This window comes from Macrobrachium rosenbergii, chromosome 48, assembly GCF_040412425.1.
Source record: "Macrobrachium rosenbergii isolate ZJJX-2024 chromosome 48, ASM4041242v1, whole genome shotgun sequence".
NCBI lineage: Eukaryota > Metazoa > Arthropoda > Malacostraca > Decapoda > Palaemonidae > Macrobrachium > Macrobrachium rosenbergii.
In genome coordinates, this window is record NC_089788.1 from 70,874,282 (window position 1) to 70,900,435 (window position 26,154).

Here is a 26,154-nt window from a genome sequence, read left to right on the forward strand (position 1 = left end):
CCTCTTGCCAGAACATACAAGCTAGCATGAATCTTTAAAAATGCAGATAAGGTGCGCAGCGCCGTTCTGCTACGGCGACCTATAGAGGCCAACCAAGTCGAAAGCGGAAATGATAATGTTTTGTTTCCCATTTACGAAAGCTTCGAATAGTGTGCAGTGGAGCTAGACTATGGCAACTGACGTTTTTCTGTGTTATTTTACTTGCTTTACAAGAGTTTAAGATAATATTTTGCCGGTCAGCTGCTACTAATACTGTAATTTAACCTTGAGCTGTGTGCAACCCACTGGTACAGACGTGCAGTTTTCAATGGTCAGTTACATTTTAGTTACAGCCGACCGACAAAATCTTTTAAATTCTTGTTCAGCACAACATAGGAAAATGTAAATTGCCATAGGCTAGCTCACCGCAGACAGCTGGCTTAGAATTACCGGCGAAGCATAGCTTACACCTAATGTTGGGGCACACTGTAAATTGGGAATCCTACAGTTTAGGGGTCCAAAATCAGTGCGTGACGTAAAGTCAAGATCAGCATGCCCATTGGCAAAACTAAGCAAGAGCTCTGCATCAGGTAATACTTTGGAAAGTAGTTTATCCTATAGTATTTTGGTTGCGGTAAAATTTTCCTTTAGTTGCACGGTCTGATTCCCACCAGTTGCTGACCGGAACAGGGTTGCTGCCTACCCCCCCCGCCAGGTCAGGTCACATTGCCCTAAGTTAGGTTAGGTAGGTAAGATCTGGTTAGGGTTAATTTTTGGAAGATTCCAGCCACCTCCCACATTGTAATATCCACCTCCCACATTGTAATTTATATTTTTCTTGGGTAAAACACATCAAAACAAAAAAATTCATCTCAATATATGATCTTCGCAAATGCCTATTAAGAGAAAAATAATTAATCAAATTACGACTTATAAGGTAAGACAATACCAGCCCCCCACCCCCTCTGTAGCTAATACGGCAAAATTGTGACCAGTAAACACCCCTAGGTTACGTCAGGTTGGTGTTTTTAGGTGTTTTTAGTGCCCTATCATTTCCTTGCCATTTTTGTATGAAAACCCAAAATGGTTTTTCATGCAAAAATGGCTAGCTGGAACCTTCCGAATTGGCTGGCTGGAGTCTTCCGAAAAATTACCCTGGTTAGGTTAGGACCTGGCATTACAGGAAAGGTAATGTCTATTTATGTATGGGGAACCTGTTCCAGTCGATGACTGGCAGGAATCAGGCCGCGCAACAAAAGTAAAGCTTTATCTTGGCTGCTCATCAAGAATTTATTTATTTATTTATTTTTTTTTTTTGTCGGTTGACAGTAATTAACCCGAAATTAACCTCAGAAGTTGTACGCTGGCCATCCTGGAATGCTATCGCGCATGTATAGTGCTATAGGGGAGCTTTTAGTAAAAAGTGGAGTTTACTTCACCGGGGCCTTTGCCCTCCAACTAAGTAACACAGCCTGCTAGGCTAGGTTAGGTTAGGTTAGGGTATGTTAGATTAGTTGTTTCTTTTATAATAGGTTTCCTTAGCCAATCCCTTCTTAAACATATAGCTCCCTGATGAATTGTGCATGCGCGGAACCATTCCATAACAACAACATGGCGATCCAGTCTTTCTCCAGACGTTTCCAAAACCCTGCGTTCCCAAAGGATCCCAACTATGTTAGGTAGATATGAGGTTAATAATAATTGAACGACAGTAAACAACACTACCTCCTTCATCAACAACACTAAAAATATAGGAAAAATCAATTAAGCTCTTGCTTAGAAATACCAAAATATTTTTTGAACCATGGAAAACAATGATAAAATGAGCAGTTTATCTGCTTACAGAAGCAGAGATTGTAAAAAAAGAAAGGGAATAAAGGGGGAACATAAATAACCAAATATATGGCTTAGGAGATACAGACCCATAGAATTTTGAGAAAATCGTAAAGCTATGCTTCTGTAAGCAGATAAACTGTCCATTTATCAAAAAGTGGCTGTTGAAGAGCTAGAGCCCGTGCCAGGTTCTTAACTGGTTCCTGGGTCTTAAAATGTCACTCCACAACACAGTTGGAGCACACTACATTATTCTTAAGTCTTCAGTGCGGATAAATTACATTAAGTTCCTATTTAATAAGTTGAAGTATTAGAGTATACAGTATTTCTAGTTTTTTTTTTTTTTTTTTTTTTTTTTTAATTCTGTACATTTGCTTTTTGCACATTTTAGCTGTTCTGGGTACTATGTTAGCATAGTGTCCGTTATTAAGCCTTTTCTACATTTTTTCTTAGTATGTACAGTAATCTGTTTTTGTCAGGTTAATTTTTTCTGTGTAAAGTATTACTGCCTGTGGTACTGCAGGACTATATTTTGTAAAATTTTTAATTCATTATCAAGCATCATTCTGCATATAGTTTTCCCCATCATCAAGCCTGGACATATGTCTCATACTTCCAGGTAACATTATAGTAGCCTCACATCTAGTTTTCTCCAGTCTTCTTCAATGGCTTGGTGCCATTGCCTAGCATTTTAGAGAGTGTGCCACCTACTCATTCTAAAGGAAGATTATGAACATTTGAGCCATGTTATTTACAGTATCACATTGTCCTGAAAAGGGTACTTTGTCTGGATCAAAGCACAGACAAGGATGATGGTAGGCAACAAGCCAATGCATCTGAAGAAGCCTTACTTTTTCCTTGACAGCCCACACCCTAGCCCTTGTGTTCTAATGCAGCTGGTTCAGAAGACGCAATGAGTTGTCAAAGTTTCCATCTGTGACCCAAAGGAGATTTACCTAGTACAGTAGTAACCTTTGTGCTGTTAAAAAATAGCAATTCATCTTCTTCCTCTTTTAAGATATGATTGTGTGGGGACTTGCACAAACACATGAAAAGCAAAACATGAGTGAAGTGTGTATTGAAAAAGGTAATTGTATTTTAATAAGAAATATATATATTTTTTTTCAGATTCTACTTTTCATCCTAAGAAGTTTTCAACTGGAGAAAGAAAAATGAAGTGCCGCAAGAACTAAACTTATATAATTGATTACTGTATTAAGAAAAACTATTAAGAAGTGTGAAATTACTTAAATATATTGATATTCAGCTTGTGAACGGTTTACTTGTAATTTTGACCATGGGAATGTTCGACAAATTAGCATTTTTCCTTGGCTTGAAGAAAAGAGAAGCTAGTGTTTTAGTCATAGGCCTGGACAACTCGGGAAAGTCTACCATGTTGAACCACTTCAAAACCGAAGACCAGAAGACTGCAGAAATCGTCCCTACTGTTGGCTTCAATGTTGAAAAATTTAAAGGTATAGTAACCTACCATTTTCCTGTAGACAGTACAGTATTTTATATGAATTAGGTGACGCAGGCGACTCGTAATCCTGCAACCAACAAGCCTTCATGTATTTTCATGGGAGATGTTGCCACTATGTATCTATTCATGACCTGTTATGAAATGGAAAATTGAAATGAATGAAAACTATTACTGTACAGTATTTAGAGAAAACATATACTGTAGTATACATTTTTGGATTGGTGTTTGCAAACTGGATTTGTTTCTAGCCTCTGAAGGATAACTAGGTAAATTAAAACTGAAAGTTTTTGGTATTGCCTATGTTGATCAAATGAACACATGAACACGTTACAACTTATATTAGTCATCAATTTTTCATTGAAATTTGGCACTAGGAAATGGAAAATGGTGGCTGTCATATACTGAGTCTAATGTAGCATTTGTCAACTCTTAGTCAGTTGTGATGCTGGAGTATTCTCATTAATTTAAGTTAGTTTTTAAATGAAGTGTTACAGAAATATATATTTGTTCTACCTATTGGCACCTAATTATGACAGGAAACCAACCAAAAACCATTGTCACTAGCTTCTTAATGGACTAGTGCTTGTAGAGGATTTAGTTTATGGTGAATTTTTAGTGTTCCTGCACAAATACATTATCACTTATTTGACACATGCCTAAATTGATGGTGTAGAGGTAAGATCATGTAATAGTGAAGAAAGTGCCAATGCCAGTAATTATTAATTCTCTTGCTGATTTTAAAAACTGTGCTTCCTTGCATTCACAAAAATTACTTATCATATAGTGATTAACTCGTGGTTGACCTTACCATCAGTGTCTGTTTCATGAAAGACAAGAAAATCCATTGTCATTGTTTAGAAGGATGATGCTTCAACAATTTTGACTCAAGATGGGCTTGTCTTTGAAAGTAATGAGGAAGATGACTGCATAATATTACAGTGCTGGGCTTGTCATAACAGTACTATTCAGATTACTGGCCTTAAAATTTGGTGATTCTAATGTACTATATTGTCTTTTAAAATTAATTTTTCATTTAGAAAATGGGAGAAACATTTTGGTTTACCAGGTCTACTTTTGCATCCTTTTGAGAGCCTGCTGTTAATTGGAGGCGTCTCTTTCATTTACTGACACTTAAGTGTCTTTTCTTTTGAGAGCCTTACATGAACTTTTTTTGGCAAGTGTTTTTCATGGTAAAGACAGATCCTTGGCAGGAGTGGTAATGGTGGTGGTTTTCTTGATCTCCACACTGACTGGTATCTTAATGACTTTGGTAAGAACATTAAATCTTGTTCTTTCAGAGCACAAAATTTACTTAGAAAATTGTAGCTGTGTATTTTCCCAGAAGCCAGTGTGGCCATGTTCTGACTAGGTTAATTTATACAAGCTGAGAGAACATTGGCACATTGGTGCAACCAGGGTTTAATGAGGAGACAATATCAGTGCACTCCTCTAGAGCTAGATGGTCAACTTGCCTATCCCATTTATAAGATAGCATGTTTTACAGCTTGTTTAAATAGTGATATTCAGTGAGTCTTTTGGTTGTGCACAGCTAAGCAACATCGCAACAAGAGTGTCTTGCAGAGCAGTATGAAAGGTTCCTAACAGCATCTCTTCAGCCCATGGGCTACATTTCCTTCTGCCTTATAACCTTTGGTCCTTCCCTGCCTAGATGTCCAACTTCTTTAACATAGTGTTGCTCCAGTTTTCATTCCTCATTTGAGAAGAAGTGTTTCTAATTAGCCTAGGAAGAAATGCAGTTCATGGGTTGGGTTAAATTACCCTATAATAATGTCAATAGCATGGCAGTGTTTGTGTTGTGCTTCGTTTTAGCTCAAATGTTTCATTTTAACCATACCAGCCAGCCCTCTGGTGTAACTAGTGTCTGTTTCTTACAACTATAGATGAAAATATACTTACAGTTGGACTCAATTGGAGTGATTTAGAATTTTCAGACACAAATAGATGCAAAATATAGTGACAGCATCTGTCTCATAGGATTTAATTGATGTGGATAATTAAAAATCTAAATTTCTTGTAGTCTTTGTCGTACATGCATGTGAAATAATCATATATCCTTTGATCACTCTGTAATCACCTTATTCATGTTAAAGAATTTTAAAATTTTGACATTAGTAGAGGGTATTTGAAGCTTGCCAAACATTTATCATTCAAGTCAGTGGCCTTGTGGGCTCGTTCCATATGAATAGGGTTAGTGCTCTGAATAATAATACTGTAATAATTTGAATATGCTACATACTGTGGTGTAATTTGTGGACATATACATGTCTCAAATGTTATACACGACATATATTTTTAAGAGGCACTTTATTTTTTGTTATAACAGGGCCATAAGCTTGTATACTACATAAATTTAGAATTGAACAAATCATAAGTTTGGAAGAATTTGTTTCTATTAGAACAAATGTTCCCAATTTTTATGTGTTATCCAGGGTGAAAACTCTTCCATTGTTTCCCAGTGTAAACTATTCATTGAAGCTCCTTTAACTCAGATTGCTTCTTAACCATACTGAAAAGTCAAGGCTTACATGAAGTGAATGTTTGTTTGATGGAAACATCAGGATCATTTTGTGAATTTTATGAATTGTTTGCCATGTTCCTTTGTGCATGAACCAAGAATGAAAGACTTTTGGAAGTGCAGTAATTAATGAAAGCCAGGTAGGCATTATGTCCTTGGAAACATTTCTAACTTACAGTTTTTATATTTTGCCCCTGAATCATGATAAGTATTATAATTCATTTTAATTTTTGTTTATTCATTTGTCATCTGACTCCAGATTTGTCTTTCTTTTGCTTACTCAGGAGAGGGTAAACATTGTGTTGTATAGTATCCTTCCTCTGTAGTTGAATATATGTGGAATATTAAAAAAGTTGAAATGATTTGTGAGGTAATGATACATATAAAGGAACAGTAGTTAGCAAAAATACTTGAATCAAAACATTTTTTTTTTAATGCTTTCTCAGGAGATGGTAAACAACTTTTGTTGTTATGGTATACTTTTGTTTGTTCATATGAATTGCAAACTTCTTCTTTTGCTGTATGCCTAAAGGGATGGTAGTGGCTTAGCAGCTGTTTATTAAATTGCTGCTGAATTGAGCTTAGTGTTGGTCAGATGACTTGCGAGACCAAGGTTGCTTAGGAGAATGTCACAACTTTATCTAGTGCTTTTAAGCTGCCTTACATCACTTTCATTGTTTAAGAGTCTAAAGTTGAATAGATATGTAAGGTTCTGTTGTGTTTGAGTACAGCATCATCTTTATCATTAAAATACATTCTCATTTTTTTGTTGGAAATATAGTACAAGTATATGGTTAGTTGTGTTTGTGTGTTGGCGAGTCCCAATGTTTTGAAATGGCGGATGATTTGTTCTACAGCATTAGGAGACGTTAATGTGCATTATATTCATCAACATTATGGAATGTGATAAGGTATTTCTCTAATTAGACTTCATAAGAGTCGGAGTGAGTGATATTTGCATTTTTATCGTGAATCCTTCATTGTAGAGATTTGTCTCGAATATGTGTGATTGTGTATCTATTGTGGCTGGGCTGTAATAATGAACCAATTGTAAGGCCTGTGTATGTTTGTATGATATAAAACAACTTGGTCATGTTGCATCATTTGGAATTTCTCAGTTCATACAGTATTATCCCTGTAACATATTGCCTGTGGTCTATTGCAGCTGTGTGTAGAAGTCAGTTTTTTCATGCCTCAGTGCTCAGAATAGAGTTTAACAGTGGTGTCTTGGAATGCACCAGCACTTTTGACCATCAAGGGAAAGTACCCATTCTTTATAGTCAAGAAAGACTCAGGTTTTAGATTTTGGGACAGTTCAGTTGTGGTCTGATAACCCTCCCAATTGACCATATTTGGGAGTGTCAATTTTATGATGCCTCTCAAGTTCTCTGCAGCTGCCATATTTCAGGAAGTGCTTGAAGGACAGTGCATACTTGGTCAGCATTGGATCAGGACAGACACTAGGTGGTTAGGATGAGAAAGACATGCACGCAAGATGTGATTTGGTGGAAGGGTATGGGTCACTTTCAGCTGGGAATATACTTAGTAGCACTAAACCCTGAAGTTCAACATTGGCAGCCTGCTAGGGAACTCTCCTAATGGCATTAAGGTATTGGTAACAATTAGAAAGGTCTACCTTCAAAGTCCATCTAATATGAGGCAGTATCCCGAATGATGAAGAAATCCATAGTCATTTATTCCACAATGATCTGGAATGCCAAGGGGATGAGTGTATAAGTCAAATACGTGTAACCAGTTCAGAGGAGGGAAATTTATGTGGTGCTCTTGTTGCCATGAAAAATGCCACAATCCAGTGCTGAGTTTGTTCCATTTTAATTTGTTACTGTCAGATGCATAATTCTATAGTTAGTCATTATAATGGATTATGGGTTTACAGATGGCAAACAATCACTGCACAGGAATGGGTACATTCAGTTGAATCATAGAAGTTGTGGCTTTAGCTGCTTTTTTGGCATCTACGATAGAATTTTTAGGTCTCCCCTACTATCTACCCACAGCTATGCTTGTTGAATCATGGTCTTGTATTTAGTACATGCTTTGTCTGCCACTACCAGAAGTGTAGGCATTAGTAAAAGTAAGAGGTTTGTATGTATGAAACAAAGATTATTTTAAACTTTGTTTTTCATTTTCCTTTTTTGTAGTTTTTATTGTGAATAAGAGTGGTGTAGTCGTGTTAGTACTTTGAACTCAACCAGGTTTTTCTTGAGTTTTTTCTTTTGTAAGTGCAGCTAAATTGAAGTTTATAGCTTTAGTAATGAAAGAATGTGACAGTTGTAGTCGATGATTTAACCCATAACAGAGTATAGTTCCTCATTTTGTTGTTGTTGGGCGTGCGGTTTGTTTAGTTTTAGTCTGTCCATGCTTCTATGGCTATCAGTATAATTACAGTTTGCTTTTTTCAGCCCTTATTCATTTTGAAGACAAAATGTTAAACTAAAGGACATGTAGTAAAATATTTTGTAGTTAGTGTATAAAATACTATTTGTAAATATGTATTAAAAAAAAAACTTCCTCAGCGGAATACCATTATATAACCTGATCATGCATTGCACAAAAATCCCAGATACCTGATTTCAGTGCAGATGAAAAAGGATCAGCTGCCTCTGGTATATTAGTGTACGAGCACAAGGTCTCTCAGGTTCCTTGTAGTTAAAGGGAACACCTTTTGTGTAGTCGTATTCAGCTGCAAAGGAGCTGCAGCATTGGGAGGTGGCACTTTGGTTTAAGTACTGGGTTTTAATTAAAAAAAAAAAATTGTTCCACCACAAAACCCATTATTTTACATAGCCCAAGTAACAATATTTGAGGGGGCACCCTGACATGGTGAAGGAACCTGAAAAAACCTAAGGAACCCCTTGGAAAGGGAGATGAAGATCCCAAACCCTTACAGAGAACTGGGGCAAGAGCTGGACTGGAACCATTTCAGATAACTGAAGAATGTAATGTATGGCCGAGAGATACCAAACTGCATGTGTACCAGCCTCTCTCTAATGTATTATGGAGGCTGACCATGAGAAAACTTTATGGCTAGTAAAAAGCAACTTAAAACAACTAAGGAGAGGACAATCCTCTCAACCACAAGCTTGTCCTACTACAACTTCAGTACATCTTTGTTTGCAAAAGTGGCCTGGTGTTTCATAGCACCAGTAAAAACACTGTCAACCTCAACTAGTAGCAAATGCATACTGTACAGGCATGTGAATGTACTTAGCAAAACATACTATACGGGCATTTGATCTTTATGTAGAGGTGGGCAATGAAGGTTAGTAGTTGGATGCAGATGCTCAGCAAATTTGGTATGTTGAGGTGTGGCAAGCTGGCAAGTGTAAGTTCATGAGAGAGCTGTCACAGGCATGACTAGATAGCATGGATGATGACAGAATTGTGCTTTTGAGGCAGGTAAAAAGTAGATGCAGATGCTTGGCTGTCCTTGAAGTTCTCCACAAGTGCTGTAGCTGAGATGCTTCTTCATGGAGATTACAGACATGAAGCTAGATGTACCTGTGGTCAAGTACTGGGTGAAGTAACTTATTAGAACAATGAAGATTTGCCAAACTAGGGGGGAAAGCAGGACTGCAGTACAAGAGGAAGGCAAAAGTAGGAACGAAGCTGATGACATGCAAGCAAGGGGGTTGTTGACTGTAGGCACGCATGTCACTTACAGAGTGCATGACACCCCAAAGATTGTGAGCAGAAAAGGTCAGAGACAGGAGCCTTGGCAGAGCACAAAGATATGTGACAGGCAGCAGGAGCAACAGGAAGCAGGAGTAATAGGACAGAGAATGAACTGGTGAAAAGAATGAAGTTGGAAACAAAAAAAAGCAGCCAAATTGGGAAACTTTTGATGGAAATTCCCACAGACCCCTGAAGAGCAGTGGGAATTACAAGGTGATGTCTGAACCTAAGCTTGCATAAGCAAGAACGGAAGACCCACAGAGATGGTAAACATCTGCATTGGTGAACAAAAGTAGTAAAAGTGCTTACAGTACAGAGGAAGTTTCATTGATTCACTTAAAATTTTGTCATTGTGTTAATATTGTGGAGAGGAAGAAAAAATGGTATGTAGTACTTAAAAAGTAAAGATTGAAATCAAATGAAAAGTGGAAATGACTTTAAACACTGGGGACCTGAGGGACCTTTTGCACATGCACTAACCACCAGTGTCAGCTAATCTTTTTTTTCTATTGCTGTAGAATGAGGTGCCTGGGATTTTTAGCACCCCAAGAATTAAATTGACTGGTTCATGACAAATGTAATTTACAAAGACAAATGGTTTTCCAGTACTGTACCTGTATTATAATTCATCATAAAAATCTATTGAAATGTAAATATACATAATATTGAACATTATGCTAAAATCCTTCCAACTAAAAGGAAGAAATCTGAAGCACTGTTATGCTTTATACAAGATATATAATGCTTTGACAGTGGTTATTGTTGCATTTTGCCACATATTTTAAAAACATTTGTTTAATTACTCAATTCATTTGTAAGAATTATGCTTCCCATTCTCATTGTTAAATTTCTACTATGGAAAAATACTTGAAAGCTAAAAAAGTTGGTTGTGAATGGGGACTATTGTTTACTCATTGTTGCAATTGATCAGTAGGTATTTGATTTCACATATCCAAATCTTCCCTTGAAGTAAGAACTTGTTGCTGACAGTAATTGATTACAAGACTGTACTGCACCGAAGTAGATAATTATATCAGTTGTCTTCTGTGATCATAATCTTTGATTTGACTTCTCCAAAAAGTTTTCAGTTTTTGCAGGAATAGAGAACCACTTGCAAGGGTTGGTGTCAAGTGTGTGTGTGTAGAATTCACCAAGGTGCATTAAGAGTAGGAGTGGAAGCAGACTATGTCATGTGTTATTTATTGCCATATGGAATCCAATAACATTACCTCGGGCTGACAGGTTACTAGAATGTTATGATTCGAAGATGTTCAGGATTGTTTATGTCCAAAGACAGGCAAAATAAATGTACATCTTATTTTGTTCACGGCTGGTTAGACATAATGTCTGTGTTCAGATTAGTGTCGTTTTCAGGACAGGTAACTGGTTGAGTTTTGTTCTACCGGTTTGTAGTGGTCCATTGAATTTTGATGGCCCCAAACCAATGTCTGTTTTGTTGGTGGTCAAGTATCTTCTAGTCGCCGTTTGTGCCATTACAGCCTTTCTGCATTATGATCTAGCTGTATTTCAGTAACTGAAGATACAGTAAGTGGTTGAGCACAAGACTGTATTACGGGACTTAAGCAGCAAGCATTTTTAACTCCTCTGTGGGGATGGCTTAGTAATATTTGTGTCTCCTCTTTTTCTTTGTATGGCTCAAAGGAGGGAAGATCACTATGGAATTGGAACTGCTATAAAAATTAAGTGACTATCTTTTCAAGAGTGATCTTTGTTGGTGATCATTACTACTATCTTTCATTTCCAGAAAGCTGACAATGCTATTGCAGATATTATTCTTCCCAGATTATGAACAAACTATAAAGTACATTTCTAATTAAATAAATGAAATTGACATCAGGAGAACCACCATATGGAGCTTCATCTAGGATTACAGTATCCATTTATAGGATTATTTCTTTTTAAGAGTTTCAGCTCGGAAGTAGCAACTAGTCACATGGCCAACAGACTACACGGTACAGGGTCAATTAGCCCACTCAAATTGCACATGATGGATTAGGCACATGATATTTTAAGAGCTTTCAGAATTGTGGTGTGGGTGCTAGAGAGACAAAGCCAATCAAGATAATGATCCTTTGATCCATGTAAAATCTTAGTCGTGCAGCCATATCTGATGGTATTCAGAATATATCTCTATATGACGCATACTAACTTTTCATGTTCCAAGGTGTGAGTTGTAAAGAAAAAATAACTAACTTAAAGTATGGGGTAATGGGACTAATTTTCTCTTGTCAGCTTACCTCTACCATGTTTGCTAATTAATCTTTAATTGAATCTTGTTTATTTTTATTTAGTATTTATGCTTTTGGGTACTGAATAATTATAATGTATTTGTGTTGTTTTTTCAATATGTATGCATAGAAGTAAAGTGCACTTGAAGAAATGGATGTAAAATACATTTTAATGTATTTCCATGTAGAATGTAAATTGAGAGTTTCACTTACGTTGAGTATTTCATTAATAAAATGGTTTGTGTTCACTTTCAGCCAAAAATGTTGGTTTTACTGCATTCGACATGTCAGGACAAGGTCGTTATCGTAGTCTTTGGGAGCATTATTATCATGATTGTGAAGGTGTAATCTTTGTCGTCGATTCAAGTGATAAACTTCGCCTTGTTGTTGCAAAAGATGAATTGGATATGTTACTGCAACATCCAGAGGTAAGATTAATTTATGAAATTCTCCTTTATTTCATAAAATCATTGATGAAGCTTTTAATGTCATGCATTACGTATAGTAGACCACATCTTTTAGTTATACAATGATAATGTATGCTTTTTTCAACTTGATTTAAAAGACGTAATTAGTGATACAGTATTGTTGTAGCATAACATTGTCAGTAGCCTTGTGGTTACCGTAGTGCTTTGAGACACTTTTGAGCAAAGTTAGAATGTTATGTAAGTTACCTTACCATCCTGTATACAGTGATACCTTGACCTACGAGTTTAATTCGTTCTGTGACCAAGCTTGTAGATCAAATCGAATGGAAATGCTATTAATCCGTTCCAGCCTCCTAAAAACACACCAGTTTTTTTTGGCTACATGTTTTTAAATAAGAAAAATATACTTTATAAATAACAAATAATGTATAGAAAAATAATAATAGTACATAATAAAAGAGGTTGTCAAGAAATAAACTGGTTTTATTAAGTTGGATTTTAATATTAAGCGACAAACCTTGGGTTTTTAAGTGTTGCCCTGGTAACAAACCTAAACTGGTTTTCTCACCTCCTAATAGTGAACCCTCACTCGGAGGGGGAATTCTTCTGGGGTGCGAAGGGAGATTGCCTTAAAAATTGCATATGCATAAAAATCTCTCTTCTCTTATCTGAGAGAGAGAGAGAGAGAGAAACAAAAATACAACTCAAACACTAGTGACAGTACGTACACAAACAAGCTACTAGCTTTGTGATTGGCTACTCCCAGCCCTTCCAGCCAATAGCATGCTGTCAGTGAATTATGTTTACATCAGTAAAATAATTACAAATATCAGGACAGTTTTTTAATACATTACATATTGCAATGATCGTAGATTAATATTGAGGGATTTTACTTTAACATTTTATTGATATTTTGTTGTGTTTACATAAATATTAATATTTGAAAATTAGTAAATCTTTTTTACCGTAAAAATGTATTTAGTACCCAGCCTGGTGGCATAACTTCTGATTTTTTATGAATATTTTTGAAAAGTGCTGCCCGTAGCTCAGATCTCAGCTTGCATCTTAAAGCAAAAAATCACCGAGCAACGGCTCATATCTCAAAAAACTCATACGTTGGTTCACTCGTATGTCACGGTATTACTGTAGCCAGTTCATTCTGAAATCTTAACTGTTGGGATTGCTGAAACTGTATTGAGAAAAGACATTATGTACAGTACTAGAACTGTGGCACTAAATTAAGGTAAATTGTTTAAAAACAAATTTGTTATTGCAAAGTGCATAGGGGAATAGTCCTTGCTTAGCCTATGCTAGGCTATCCCAACCTACCTACTGCATACACATGCAGGTTTAGTCTGTAAATTAATAAAAATCTCTCTAGCATCACTTCAGCTTAGTAGGGTCTCAGGCATGCTCAATGGGACTTTCTTATTTCAAGATATGAAGTTGTCGTTACTGGATACATTTGGTTCTGAGTAAGGTTATGCATGATTATGTTCATTATAAAAAAAAATGTTCACATTTGGATGATTTTCTTTAATTTCCATTCTTTGTAAGGGTCTTCTGCTGTTATCTTTATTGCTAGAACTTGTCACATGAACTTAAAAGTTTTAGTCAATAAATCTGTTTTTGGGTTTAAAGATGTTGGATTCAGGTAAAACCATCTACTTTCTTCATTGTTATTACAGATGCGCCATCGTCGGCTGCCTATCCTATTCTTTGCTAACAAGATGGACGTACGTGATGCTGTTAGTAGTGTGAAGGTATCCGCAGCTTTAGGTTTAGAACGAATTACTGACAAGCCATGGCATATCACTGCTTCAAATGCTATTACAGGTGAAGGGTTACATGAAGGGGTTGAATGGCTCACCAACCAGATTAAAGAAAATGTCGGCAACAACAACAGACGTTAGAATGTTCTGTGATCAAGTAGCCTTAATCTGATTTTGCATAGTCTGCAGACGTGATAATATTTAGCCTTCGTGCTTGACTTCCTTCGTCAAAGTTTTGAACTTCAGCCAAATGAAAATGTGTATTGAACAAAGCATCAGCATTATTTCTTTATCATTCAGTCATCTGCGGTACATTATGAATTATTCATCAGAGATCATGTTCTTGTTTACAGATGGTATTTATGGCTTAACTTGGTCTCGAAATACTGTTCAATAAATCAGGTTTGGTAGACAGACTTATCTGCCGTTTTGTAAGTAATGTGTTACTTGTTTTGTCCCTTTCTTAGGTGATAAATAAGTCTTCATCAAGGGTTCAGTTTTCTATGACTATTTAGTGAGTGTTCCCTCTGGATCACCAGGTTTGTATAAGGTTCAGCAATTTTCTATTTTCATATTAAACATTAATGTTGCATTTGATTTCCTTTTTCTGTTATATATTTCATTCCATGCTGATTGTAAATTCTCTCTCTCTAAAAGGGGATTAGTAAGACTGAATCAAAAGGAAATTATGCCGTATAAGTAACCCAGAAAAGTGATCCACCATTGGGCTAATATTAATGGATACAGTATTGTTAAACAGAATTCAATTTTAATATTTAAGTTTAAACTTCCAAGATTGCAGTACACGATACGAACATACGAAATATTTTATGAAGTTTGATTTGTTTAATGCATGGAATGCAAGGTCAGATTCATCTGTGATCTTACATGTTCTGATGCCAGATAATCATAAAATCTGGAAGATTAGGAGGCATTTTCCCTGATAGACAACTATACTGCTGTGGATTTCATGGGATTTAAGATCATCCATCATATATTAATGTTCAGTATTTTAAGAAATTCGAAACAGCAGTAATAACGGCATAGTTTGCTGTGAAAAATATGGGAAATTCAAGTAATTTTGAGTGTGGTTTTCACCATGATGTTTTTCATCATCTTTTCATCTTTAATCAGCAAGTAATTTTTGCCAACGCGCGTGTGTTTCATATAAACCTTCCAAACATTTACCGCACTTATATTTAAACATTTGATCATGGTTAACAAACCAAAGCCTGAAAATTATGCATATAACAAATGGAAGAGTAGTTAAACAGTAGGTGAGACTTGATACATCAGAGAAGCCTGTATTTTCCCCTGTCAAGCACTGTCATCTTTCGATTTTTCAATTTTAGGAGACATGTTAATAAATACTTCTCTATATCTTATTTTCTGTGCTAAGTTGTTCTGGGCTTCAATTCTCTTTCATTCCGAAACAGAACACAAAATAGCTGACTACCCTTTTACACACTATATCTTTTCCCTAACTGATATATTTTCATCCTGCATAAATGCAGAACAGATTTTTACTTGTCATTTTAATGAAATACCGTTTTTCACAAATTTTGAAACAGTGAGAGGGAAAGATTGAAATTGTTGTACCAGTTGCCAACTTCAAATAAATAAAGCTGCTGGTACTTAGTTAATGAAAAAGATGCATTTTCACTCCTGAGTATTACAAAAATTATACTTTAACACTAAAGAAATAAGCCTTTCTCTTGGAGTTACATGTGCTTGATGTAAATTTCTGGTGTCAGTGAGAATCAAAGAGTGAGTGTTTGACAGGGTTGGGAGGACTCACATGCTGGCTAACTGTTTTGCTTATAGTAAACAGCTTGATCACTTGATGTGATACCGCTGAAACAAATTTTGTATTTTTGGGATCTTTGTGGGTCTAATACATTTTACCTGAATTGACACCAAAGTTTAAAGTTTAGATGTTGAGGTCTTAGATCCAGCATTTTGATTATCTGAAGTCCGTTGTTGTACCTGTCAGTTTGTAATTTTGTTTTATAATTTTAACAAATTGAGTGTGTTGCATGTATGCTACTGGTGTTATATTTTTTATAACTTAAGTTTTTCATGAAATTAATGTCATCTTATTCTTCTCGAATTTATTAAAGATCAAGATATTTCCGTATGACAAAAGTATGTTGGTAATTTTGTATTTTACAATTGAAGTACTAATCCTGAGCAGCATTTATGCATGCTAATTGTGGCCATACAGTATCCTGATGGGTAGGCTGTGAAATATACATGGATACTTTTTAACGGAACTGCAGCTGACTTTAACTGCAGTGTTGAAGTCAGCTATAAATGCTTATATCCAAGAAGGGTTGGCTGAAATTTCTGTTGTATTAATAGTGCATAAAATATCATGCTGCTAATGTGCATTATCTTTTTATTGAAATGCTGTGAAAGGAAATACAAGTTCTTTTATTTGTGACAGGGTTTTTGTATTTTGGGCAACTCATATACATATCATAGAAAGCAGCCATGCCTTTGAATTCACGTAATGTGCTATGGGCTTTAGTAAGAAATTTTATGCTTGTTGCCCAATATTTGACAAGGTTTGATCTTGTGTCAACGTAACTTTCTGTATTGGTTACGTATGTGCAGTTTTCCCTCATGCTTGTTTTAATGTGATACATACATCAGAAAGTCAATTTTTTATGTAAACTTGATGCATTACATGTCAGATTTTGATATGTATATGAATTTTTAGGTATAAGATGATGATCTTGAATTGTGTGTCGCTTCAATTTAATTTTAATTATTTCAGTTGTTTTCACAACTGATAAAAAATAGTTTCTGTTAGGACCAAAATGACTGTTTCAAAGAAACTGCTTGTGTAAGGCAGCTTAAAAAATTGTCTAGTAACACTTCACTATTTTATTAATGCTTGTTAATATATTTTACCCCTAGTCCTGTCATTATGCTGTACCTGATTTTGTTGCCATTGTATTTGTGATGAATTTTAATTTTACCATTTTTAAGACAGTGAATTTAAATCCATACTAGTCATTATCAGTGATCTTATTTTAAGCAATACACTTTTAAGTGAAGTAAATATTATAGTACTAGTTATTTCATGGACAGTACTAACAAATTGCAAAACATTTGTGTCTTTAAAACTATTTGATCTCATGCATTGTTCAACCTGAATACTGTACTGTATTATTTACAAAACCCATATTGAAGTAGGTATTCAGGTGCTGAATGTAATTTCTAAACATCCACTCTCAAGATATAAGCTAAAGCAGCTTTTCAGTGAGGCGTGTAGTATTTTGAGCACATTATTTTTATTTATCTCAAGAATTGAGAGTACAGTGAATTTGATGAATGAAACTCTTTCCTTTGGTTTATCAGATCTGGAGGTATTTTGTATTATTATTATTGTTATCCTTTTTGGCATAAAACAAGTTGCTTAAATTATAAATGGGGTATTCAAGGAAATCTGGCTTCATGAAAGACCTAAGCAGCATTTTTAGTGAAAGCAAATGGTAGAAAAAACATGGCAAGTTATATAGAAATATTACCCCATAGATATGTTAAGAGTTTAATATTCTTTAGACAGTAATACTTGTCATACAATAAATATACTGTACATTGATTTGCCACTATTACTGGAGCTTTATAAAGTAAATCTATTGGCAAAATTGTAGAGACAATCAAACAGATGGCTTCTTTGCTTGCATGCAGCATCATATCTACTTTTAAGAATCTAGCCTGCAGTTTAGGTGAAACTATAATTATAGAAAAGCCATTTTAAGAGAGAATCCAGTAAATTGTTGCTGCTGAATAGTTGAACCTTCATTTAAAAGAAGTTCAAACATAAGCTTATGAGTTTTTTTTTTCCATTAAGAAAAAACTAGCTTGAGTGTAATAGCATTTCAAGTAATGTCTTAAAACTTTAGTGTAGTCTGTAAATTTTATCATAACCTGAATTTAAATTTCACCGTTGGTTAAAGGGAAAATAGTTTCTTTAGAGTTTGTACTTTCATGTTCACACTTATCACTTCAACTACAAAAAGAAGAAAAAACAAAAAATTGTTCTTGTGAGAGAACTGGTCTCACTTAAGTTCAGAACATTTCCAGCCAGTTGTCCTGTTGATATGAAAACTGATTGATTAATCATGTCATTGGTAGATTTTTACACAAAAAGAAAAATGGTTTAATAATTTGAATGTTCGTTTACCAGTGGAATGCTTTCCAGGTTTCCTGTATTGCAGGCATGGTATGCAAGTATATCCTTTATGAAAATTATTATTGATCCTGATTGTCATTGTAAATTACTTTAAAACCTCTACTGAATCTTTATTATGTATTATTTATCAGGTATTAAGTTTGGAAGTTATTTTTTATTAACAGTAAGTTCCAATAAGATATACTGTAGTATGAACAACAATATAGTGTTATAAATTTCCAGGTTTCCAGTTGTAAACTGTCGTCCTTTTCAGAAGAAATGGAAATTCAGTACAGTATCTATATATTCTTCTTGTGTTTTATAGTTGTTCACTTGTTTTACACTTGTATGGAATTGGTAGGTTCATAGCCAGTGTCTTGGCATATGTAGGGTTGTATGGATAATTACCAGTTGGAGGATTACCACCTAACGTGTACCTTCTGGCTGGAGGTAGTATCAAGGGTTCTTTGATGTACTCCTTTGGCTGCAGGTGTATCGTTTTTGCCTTTAGCTGTCAAACGTCTTTAACTTCCTCGTAATCCAATTTTTGTCTCATTCAACCCTTTGAGATTCCTGGGGCTCAGAGATAATGTTACTTATACATATTGTTTTAAATTTATTTTTCAAGACATCCTGGTTTGGTATAAATTAAGCTGAATAACTGCCCTTTTTGTTATTGTTTAAAAATATTTGCAAGTAACAAGGTCAGAATGCCACAAAGTAGCTGAGAACAGTTCATAAATGTATAGAGAAAAGGTACAGTACCTTGAATTTACGAACTTTTTTGCATTGAAAAAGTATGATTAATTTTCTTTCCAGTGATACATATTTTATTGCTATTCATGGCAGTTATTATTTATGAAATGCAGTGAAAAATAAGGAAAACTAGCGAGACTTTTTATTAGAACTAGTTTAGTGATCATTCGCTTTTAAGGGAGATGGAATTTAACAATCACTCAGTGCTGTCTAGGCATTATTGTGGTACTTTATTTTAAAGTCTTTTGTAATTTTCTGTGTATTTTCTACAGATATCTTCAGAATCTCAAGGGATGAAAATTGCTTGACATCCTTAATTTAATTCTACAAAATTTTTCTGTCATTACTGTCAGCTGGAATTAAGCGTATAGAAAATTTACCACTGAAATGGTTTTTCAGAAAGAGGTAGTTTTTTAATAATTGTCAAGACACTGATGAAAGAAATAATGGGTATACCAGCAGAATTTGTACTCATAAGTGTTTGTGTGTTGGCAAACCATATTTTTAATTGGCAGTTACATAACCCATTTACTGTTTTAGAAATATTAAGTTTAAAATTTTCAATAAATGATTATCCTTATATAATTAAATGTTAGTAGAAATTTTAAATAGAAATTTTTTAAAATATTGCATTTAAGGTAATTATTACAACTACAGGTACAAATATACATTTCAGTACCTGGGGTGTTTTGTTACTATTATAAATTAGTTTAACAGTGAGACCTCTGAGTCACATTTATATACTGTAATCTCATAGGTTGTACCTGAAGGATTTATTCTTAAATAAGAGGCAAAACTTTGAGCAAGGTAAAGTTAAAGAAGTTTCACAACTAGGGTGGAAGAGACTGTTGGTAAAATTCAGATGAGACTGACAGCAACTGCAAAAAGAAATTTTGTATAAACTATTGTGCCATGCTTTGAGTGGTAACCCCTGCAGTGGGCTGAGGAGGTTTGACTTTCCATGTTACTACATGAGTTTTTCACAACTCATTTACCATATTATTGCATGTATGCTTACATTATCAATTTATTAGGTGTTTATTGTGTTCTCTGTTCTGCTAAAGTCCTGGAAGTGTTGAATACAGAGAGTGTCTATTTTTCAATGCTAAAAGTATCAAGAGTTCAATTGTATAATACCTCTCTGACTTAAGAATTGATGGTATTATTTCCATATTTACTGAATAAACTTTCCCATTTACTCAGTGATGACATTGTGTGATGTGTGTTTAAACTAGTCCGTCCACTTATATCCGTCCATGAAACAAAAACCAATAGAAGTTATTTTGATATTTTTTGTAATTTATTTTTTGTGAAATTGCACAAATAAAATGAATTGATATTTTGAAACTGTAATTTCATTAACCATATTTGCCAGTATTTGGACTTATGAATCTCTGACAATATTAAGGTTAGGCAACTTTGTTTTTCAGTGCTTACTGTTCCATCTCTGTTAATTTTATAGTGTGTTGCAGCTCAAACTGATTAATTACTGCTAAACTATAAGGAATGTTTTCAAGGCGAAGTAAAACTGATGTTATGCACTACTAGCAGTTAAGAAATATGTTTTCAAGGCGATGTAAAACTGATGTTATGCACTACTAGCAGTTAAGAAATTTGTACAGCTCAACTTAATCTTTTTTTGTTATCTACACATGCTTAGTCTTCATTATCTTGGCTATCAGTGACAATACCACTTCAGCCAAAATACTTAAAATTGGTATGTAAATGAGTTGGTAGAAACAAAAAATTGTTTTTGCAATAATTGTGAGGTAATGAATAAAATTATCCAACAAAACCCTTCATCTCTGATCGTAGTCAACAATGACCTAAAAGTTTAGTACAATGAGCCTTGAGACATGTGACATTAGCTACATGTTTTCAGTTTTGTGGTTACACTTACTGACCAAAACCATGCAGATAAAAAAAGGGCCAAATCTGACCTAGTCACAATTTAAAATACAAAAGTAAACTCGGTTGCATTATTAACAACAACCAGAGCTAAGATCAGTGATAACCTGACAGATTCCAAAACCAAATTATTCTGTTTTACAACAGTTTGGTTAAGGTACTTGTCAATGAGATTGAAGAAATTAGTAGCAGAACAGCTCATGCACCAGCTGCAGCCACAGTCATGTATCGACTGCCTGTCTCACTTTTCATGTAGTCTAGAAATGAGGCTGTGAGATCATTGCGACTTGGAAGTGGGAACTTATATACGTGATGAAAGTATAAAAGAACCAATTTAAAAAAACAAACTTCATAATACTTAATTACCCAAATTATAGTTTAAGATTGAACACTTCGAGGCTGATACACATCAGTGACAAAAGCCCTGTGTTTGTTTATATTGACTCGGGTCACTATAAATAAAAACAAACCCTTCAGCAAATAAACCAAAGCACTTGTATAATAGCTGCCTGACAGACACAAAAACTCACAACCCCTAAGTTATTCTCCAAAACAGTAAAACTTGGCCTGTTACAACTACCAGTCCCAATAAATATGTATCCAGCCATTTGTAAGTTGAATCCCTGAAGTAAAATTTTGTAAAGGCCGATTTTCATTGCCGTGAAACCTAAGTTTAATGTGGAAGTTATATCAAAACTGTCTACCCTGTGGATTGGGTAGGTAATCACATAAAACACAGCTTTCTTCCTCGCATTTTTCTACATAAAATACAAGTTTCATTATACTTGCTGGTTTTATATGAAATAGAATTATTTTATTTTGTAGAAAACGATCAAAACTGGGATTGAGTGAGTGACCCATATTCTGTGCACAGAAAACCCTGATTAGATGTTTAAACCCAGATTGCAACTGCAACATCTTGAGGTTCCTTTGGAATCTCAGGCTATGCGAATGACACAGTAGCTGCTACATAGAAAACCTCCTGGAACTGTCCAGTAACACCGAGAAGAGATCAGAGAACCCTCCTACTGTGGCCAAAGGGTTACAGTCGAGGTCATCTTCATGTTCCTAGATTCTCAGAGCTTGTCTGGGATCTGCCTGATAAGTCCAAATGAAGGGAATGCATGAAAGTTTACCTTCCACCAGAGATTTGTTGCGGAAAGATCCAGTGATGGCGTACCCTAATGACACCGCTGAACTTTGCAGATTTTGAATGCAACGACCATTCTGACAGGAAGACCTCTTTCCCCTGTGCAGACAGTCTGTTACCGTACTGTGCCTTCCTGGAAAGAACATTGTTTACCTCTGCCTGGACAAAGGTGTCCATTGTTAACTAACAAAGCATCTTGGATCTTGTACCATGCTAATTTTTTGAGTAAACCATAATTATCAAGTTGTTGGTCATCAGACTTATGACATTTTCAGCTCAGGGCTAGGCAAATGCTTGGAGGCTTAAGATGACAGCTTTTAACTTGACTAGCATGTTGTTTCCTGTTTTGCAATATCTAGTCCCTGCCAATGGTAGTCTAGTAGGTGTGCTCCCCAAACACTGCCTAATGTGTCTGTTAACATCAACTTAATGGAAGAACTACGAAAGGATAATAGGACAAGAAATTCAGGAAAAGGTAAATTGGAGGATATATGGCACTACAATATACTCTAGTATAGAATATGAAACACCAGAGCCTATGTCTGACCACAAGGACAGCAAGGAAATGTTAGGCTCTAATGGTGACATTGTAATGCCAAAAAATAAAGCTGAAAACGACAGTGATAGTGAGAATGAAATTATATTACGAAGCGAGGAAAATACTACTGCAATTGCAGGAAGTGAAAACAAGCAGCAGTGAAAAGTTCCCTAATGAGAAAATGAAAACCATATTAACATTCTGTTTGCAGTGTGCTCCTTAACTTTGAATGGTATATCAATAACTGTAGACCACAAGAAAGTCCCAGATGGCAACCCTTTTCCCGATATCATGCACAATCGTGTGGGACTCTCCATGGGGCATCGACGCAGCCAAGGCAATCCTCACACTGTGCGCTATTTCAAGGCCGTAATTGTATCAATACACAAACATGGCTGGATAATAGCTCGTCGGACTGCTGCCACTCAGTGTCAACACTGTTCTTGTTCAGAGGCACCACCGTTCAAGCAACTGCTGTACCAGTCACTGACCCCAACGCTCCGTGCCCCAAAAGCTGGATTCCTGGCTCCAATGGTTGTAATGGAAAGACTCGTCAAGTAGTCAGTCACACTGCCTTTACCAGACAGTAAGAAGCCCGTACTTTGTGGAGGATACATTTTCTCCAGACACACAGCTCTGCTGTGCACTTTCTACCTTGTTATGGCACACTATCTGCCAAAAAAGTGGAAGTGAATGCACAGGGGCTTCAGTGTTTTGGTAGCAACTGGAGTCATTTTCACCATTACTTTGCTATTCCATTACACAGTTGACTGCCTCTTCACTATTGTTCTCACAACATTAGTTTCCTGGCCATATCACCTGACTGCCAATAATCGGTTTTTCCGAATACAGGCAGCCCTCGCTTATCGGCAGTGTTGGTTAACAGCATTTCAGTTTTCAACACTTGGCTAATGATGTCCTTAACCAGATTTTCGGCAATAATAAGTGGTTTATCAGTGTCGGTAAGCGATTTATCGCTGTTGGTAAGCAGTTTATCGGCACCAATAAGCGGTATATTGGTGCTTAAGACGTTGTAAACATCATTTATTACCATAATTATCAGCAATTTTCGGTTATCGGCCTCAGCCAGGAATGGAACCCCAGCCATTAACCAGGGACTGCCTGTACTGAAGAAACTTGAAGAAAATGTTCCATGGTGAATTACCCTGTGAGTTTGAGTGGCAACTGCCTTGGCCCAGAAGGTCGAACAGCAGCAAGAGTGAACAGAGAAGAATTTCCGATGGGCCATAGGAGAAACAAACAAGTTCAGGAGAGGATGCAGTGAGTCTGGCAGAAGGCGATTAGGGCAAGAGATTAGAAGAGGAGGAAGAGGATCGCCCATCTTTTGAGTTTTTTTATACAATGGATTTTTTGCAGTATAAGTGTGTTACAAAGATAAAATTTAAGAATTGTTAAGCTTGGAACTTAGGCGTCCGAATAGTTCTCACTTTTAGTTCATGACTCTTCTTCCATCTGATATATTTATAAGACATGACTGCTTTAGTTTTCTCTGTTCAGAACTGAAAGCCTACTGTAGAGGCCCAAGTATCTACTTTTGTAATGGCATTGTTATGCATATGAAGAGCATATTATGAGTTTGAGGTAGTATAGAATATGGGAGTTATTCATATACAATCTATTTCTAATTCTACCCAGTAACTGATCTGTGACACTGTTTATTCCCAGAAGGAACAATGTACCACTCAAAACACTCCCTTGTGAGATACCATTCTCTAATCAGTATGCTGGAAAAATTTATGTTTGCACCTGCTGAGGACCACAAATGTGGGGCTATATGAGTGATGATGCTGTGATGAAACATACAGGCTTGAGAGAATGGTGCAAGAATAATTTTGACCACTGAAGTTATCAACAAATTACACATTCCTAAGAATATATTATATATAATAAAATAAGAAGTCTGTAAACTGTGTGAATACACTTATAGTTGTCCTGACGTACGCTGATAAGCAAGACAGACTAGAAACAAAAAGAACAAAACTGGACAAAATACAAACATATAAAAAACAAATAATGATGCTACCTTGGTAAAATGAAGGATGGTCACTTTATAGTTGAAAGTATTACAGGGTATATTATGCAACACAAACTTGGTAGAAGAATAAGCAACTCCAATGTATATGCATAGGGGACTCTGCCACTGTGGAACTCACTTTGTAATCTGTAACCACATCAAATTGTAATCATCAGCATTTCCTTAAATTATGTGGTCTACACACTACAGGACTGCACACTAAATGTACATGAATAAACCAATGTTTCCAGGACTTGAACATCTTACACTGATAAAACTTACAATTCTTGAATGTTCTGTTTCACACATCATAAAGCTCACTTAGGATGATGTTTAAATTATGAAAAAAGTTTTTCATTTACCCATCACAACCATGCTACAAAATGTTCCAACTGACCAATAACATATGCATATAGTTAAATCCAAATACTAATAAACTCTGGTTAATTAATGTGAGAGTCTACATTAAAAAAATGAAATTCACATTGGCTGTATTAAAGTTATCCCACTAAAACAATTCTGCACAGACCTGAACTTAGTAATGCTATACTCTAAATAGCATTCTGGCCCTGGAATTTCTAGTTATTTCATACAAGTCTAAGTGTGGCAGGGTTGTTTTTCTCTAAAAAGATTTAGATAGGACATTTGTTAATGCTGAACAGAAATTAATAAAAAACTTTTTTCCTAATTTGCCTTCAGGATTACAATGAAGAGATATGAAGAATTGGACGGTGGTGAAAAGACTGGCTCTGAAGTTTTTAATGGATAAACAAAAGACTAAGTTATAAAAAAAGCACAGGCAAAATGAATGATGATGTTCACAAATGAAAGGAAATGAAAAGAAACAATTAACTTTGCCTAAAAAAATGTCATTTCTAATATATGATATATTGCAACCTTCAATAGGTATTGAAGTGAAATGGGTAAAATCAACTGATTGCAAGAGCAGGAATTTAGGAGTCAATAAGAGTAAGAATTCCTGTTGAACAAGACCTTGGTTTAATTGTTGGAATTCCTGAAGTTCAAACTTGGTACAAATGCTTTCTGGGTGAGCAGGCTAACATGAGCCTCATGACATAGTTTATTTATTAGTCTTATTTACTTTGCTTATGTTATTCATCTCTTTGTTTTTCCTGTTATTCCTCTTTTAAAGTTTATTCTTTACTTCTCAATTTCTTCTTCCATACTGTGCTGCTTTCCCCAGTGGGGATCTTGGGCTTGTAGCATTCTGCTTTTCCAACTAGAGTTGCAGACTGCCTTGTAATAATAACTAGAGCTACAGAAATTGCTACCATCACCTTCTGCTGAACTGAGAGCATGACAGTGAAAAAGCCCTCCAGTCAGGTGCAGAAGAGTTTGGATGAAACACCAGAAACTTGATGTACAGACAGAAAATATCTACTGTACTTAGAAGCAAGAAGTGAACAAAGGACCAAGAAAAACTGCAAAGTTCCGATATGGGGGACTGACTTCACTGTGCTTTACATAGTGCATTGTGGAAAGTGCTCCAGGTTTAGGCTGCATTATTTTGGGCTCAGCTGTAAGTCTTTCGCTTGTTTTTCATCCATTATAAATTCCATATGGTCTCTTGCTCCAATTTTCAATTCT

General features: G+C 35.6%; 1 protein-coding gene and 1 long non-coding RNA gene across 2 annotated transcripts; one reads left to right on the forward strand and one right to left on the reverse strand.

Annotated features, from left to right (window-relative positions):
* Positions 1-2,144: 2,144 nt before the first annotated feature.
* Positions 2,145-24,693, reverse strand: LOC136831523 (uncharacterized). Its single transcript, XR_010850915.1, has 2 exons — positions 24,556-24,693; positions 2,145-3,426 (listed from the first exon to the last, which is right to left on the reverse strand). It is a non-coding gene; the product is annotated as an uncharacterized lncRNA (long non-coding RNA).
* On the forward strand, positions 3,084-16,942 carry Arl6 (ADP ribosylation factor-like 6). The gene is made up of 3 exons (XM_067092091.1): positions 3,084-3,287; positions 12,032-12,204; positions 13,893-16,942. The coding sequence occupies exons 1-3, from the start codon at positions 3,110-3,112 to the stop codon at positions 14,115-14,117; spliced, it is 576 nt and encodes a 191-aa protein (XP_066948192.1). The 5' UTR covers positions 3,084-3,109; the 3' UTR covers positions 14,118-16,942.
* Positions 24,694-26,154: the final 1,461 nt, after the last annotated feature.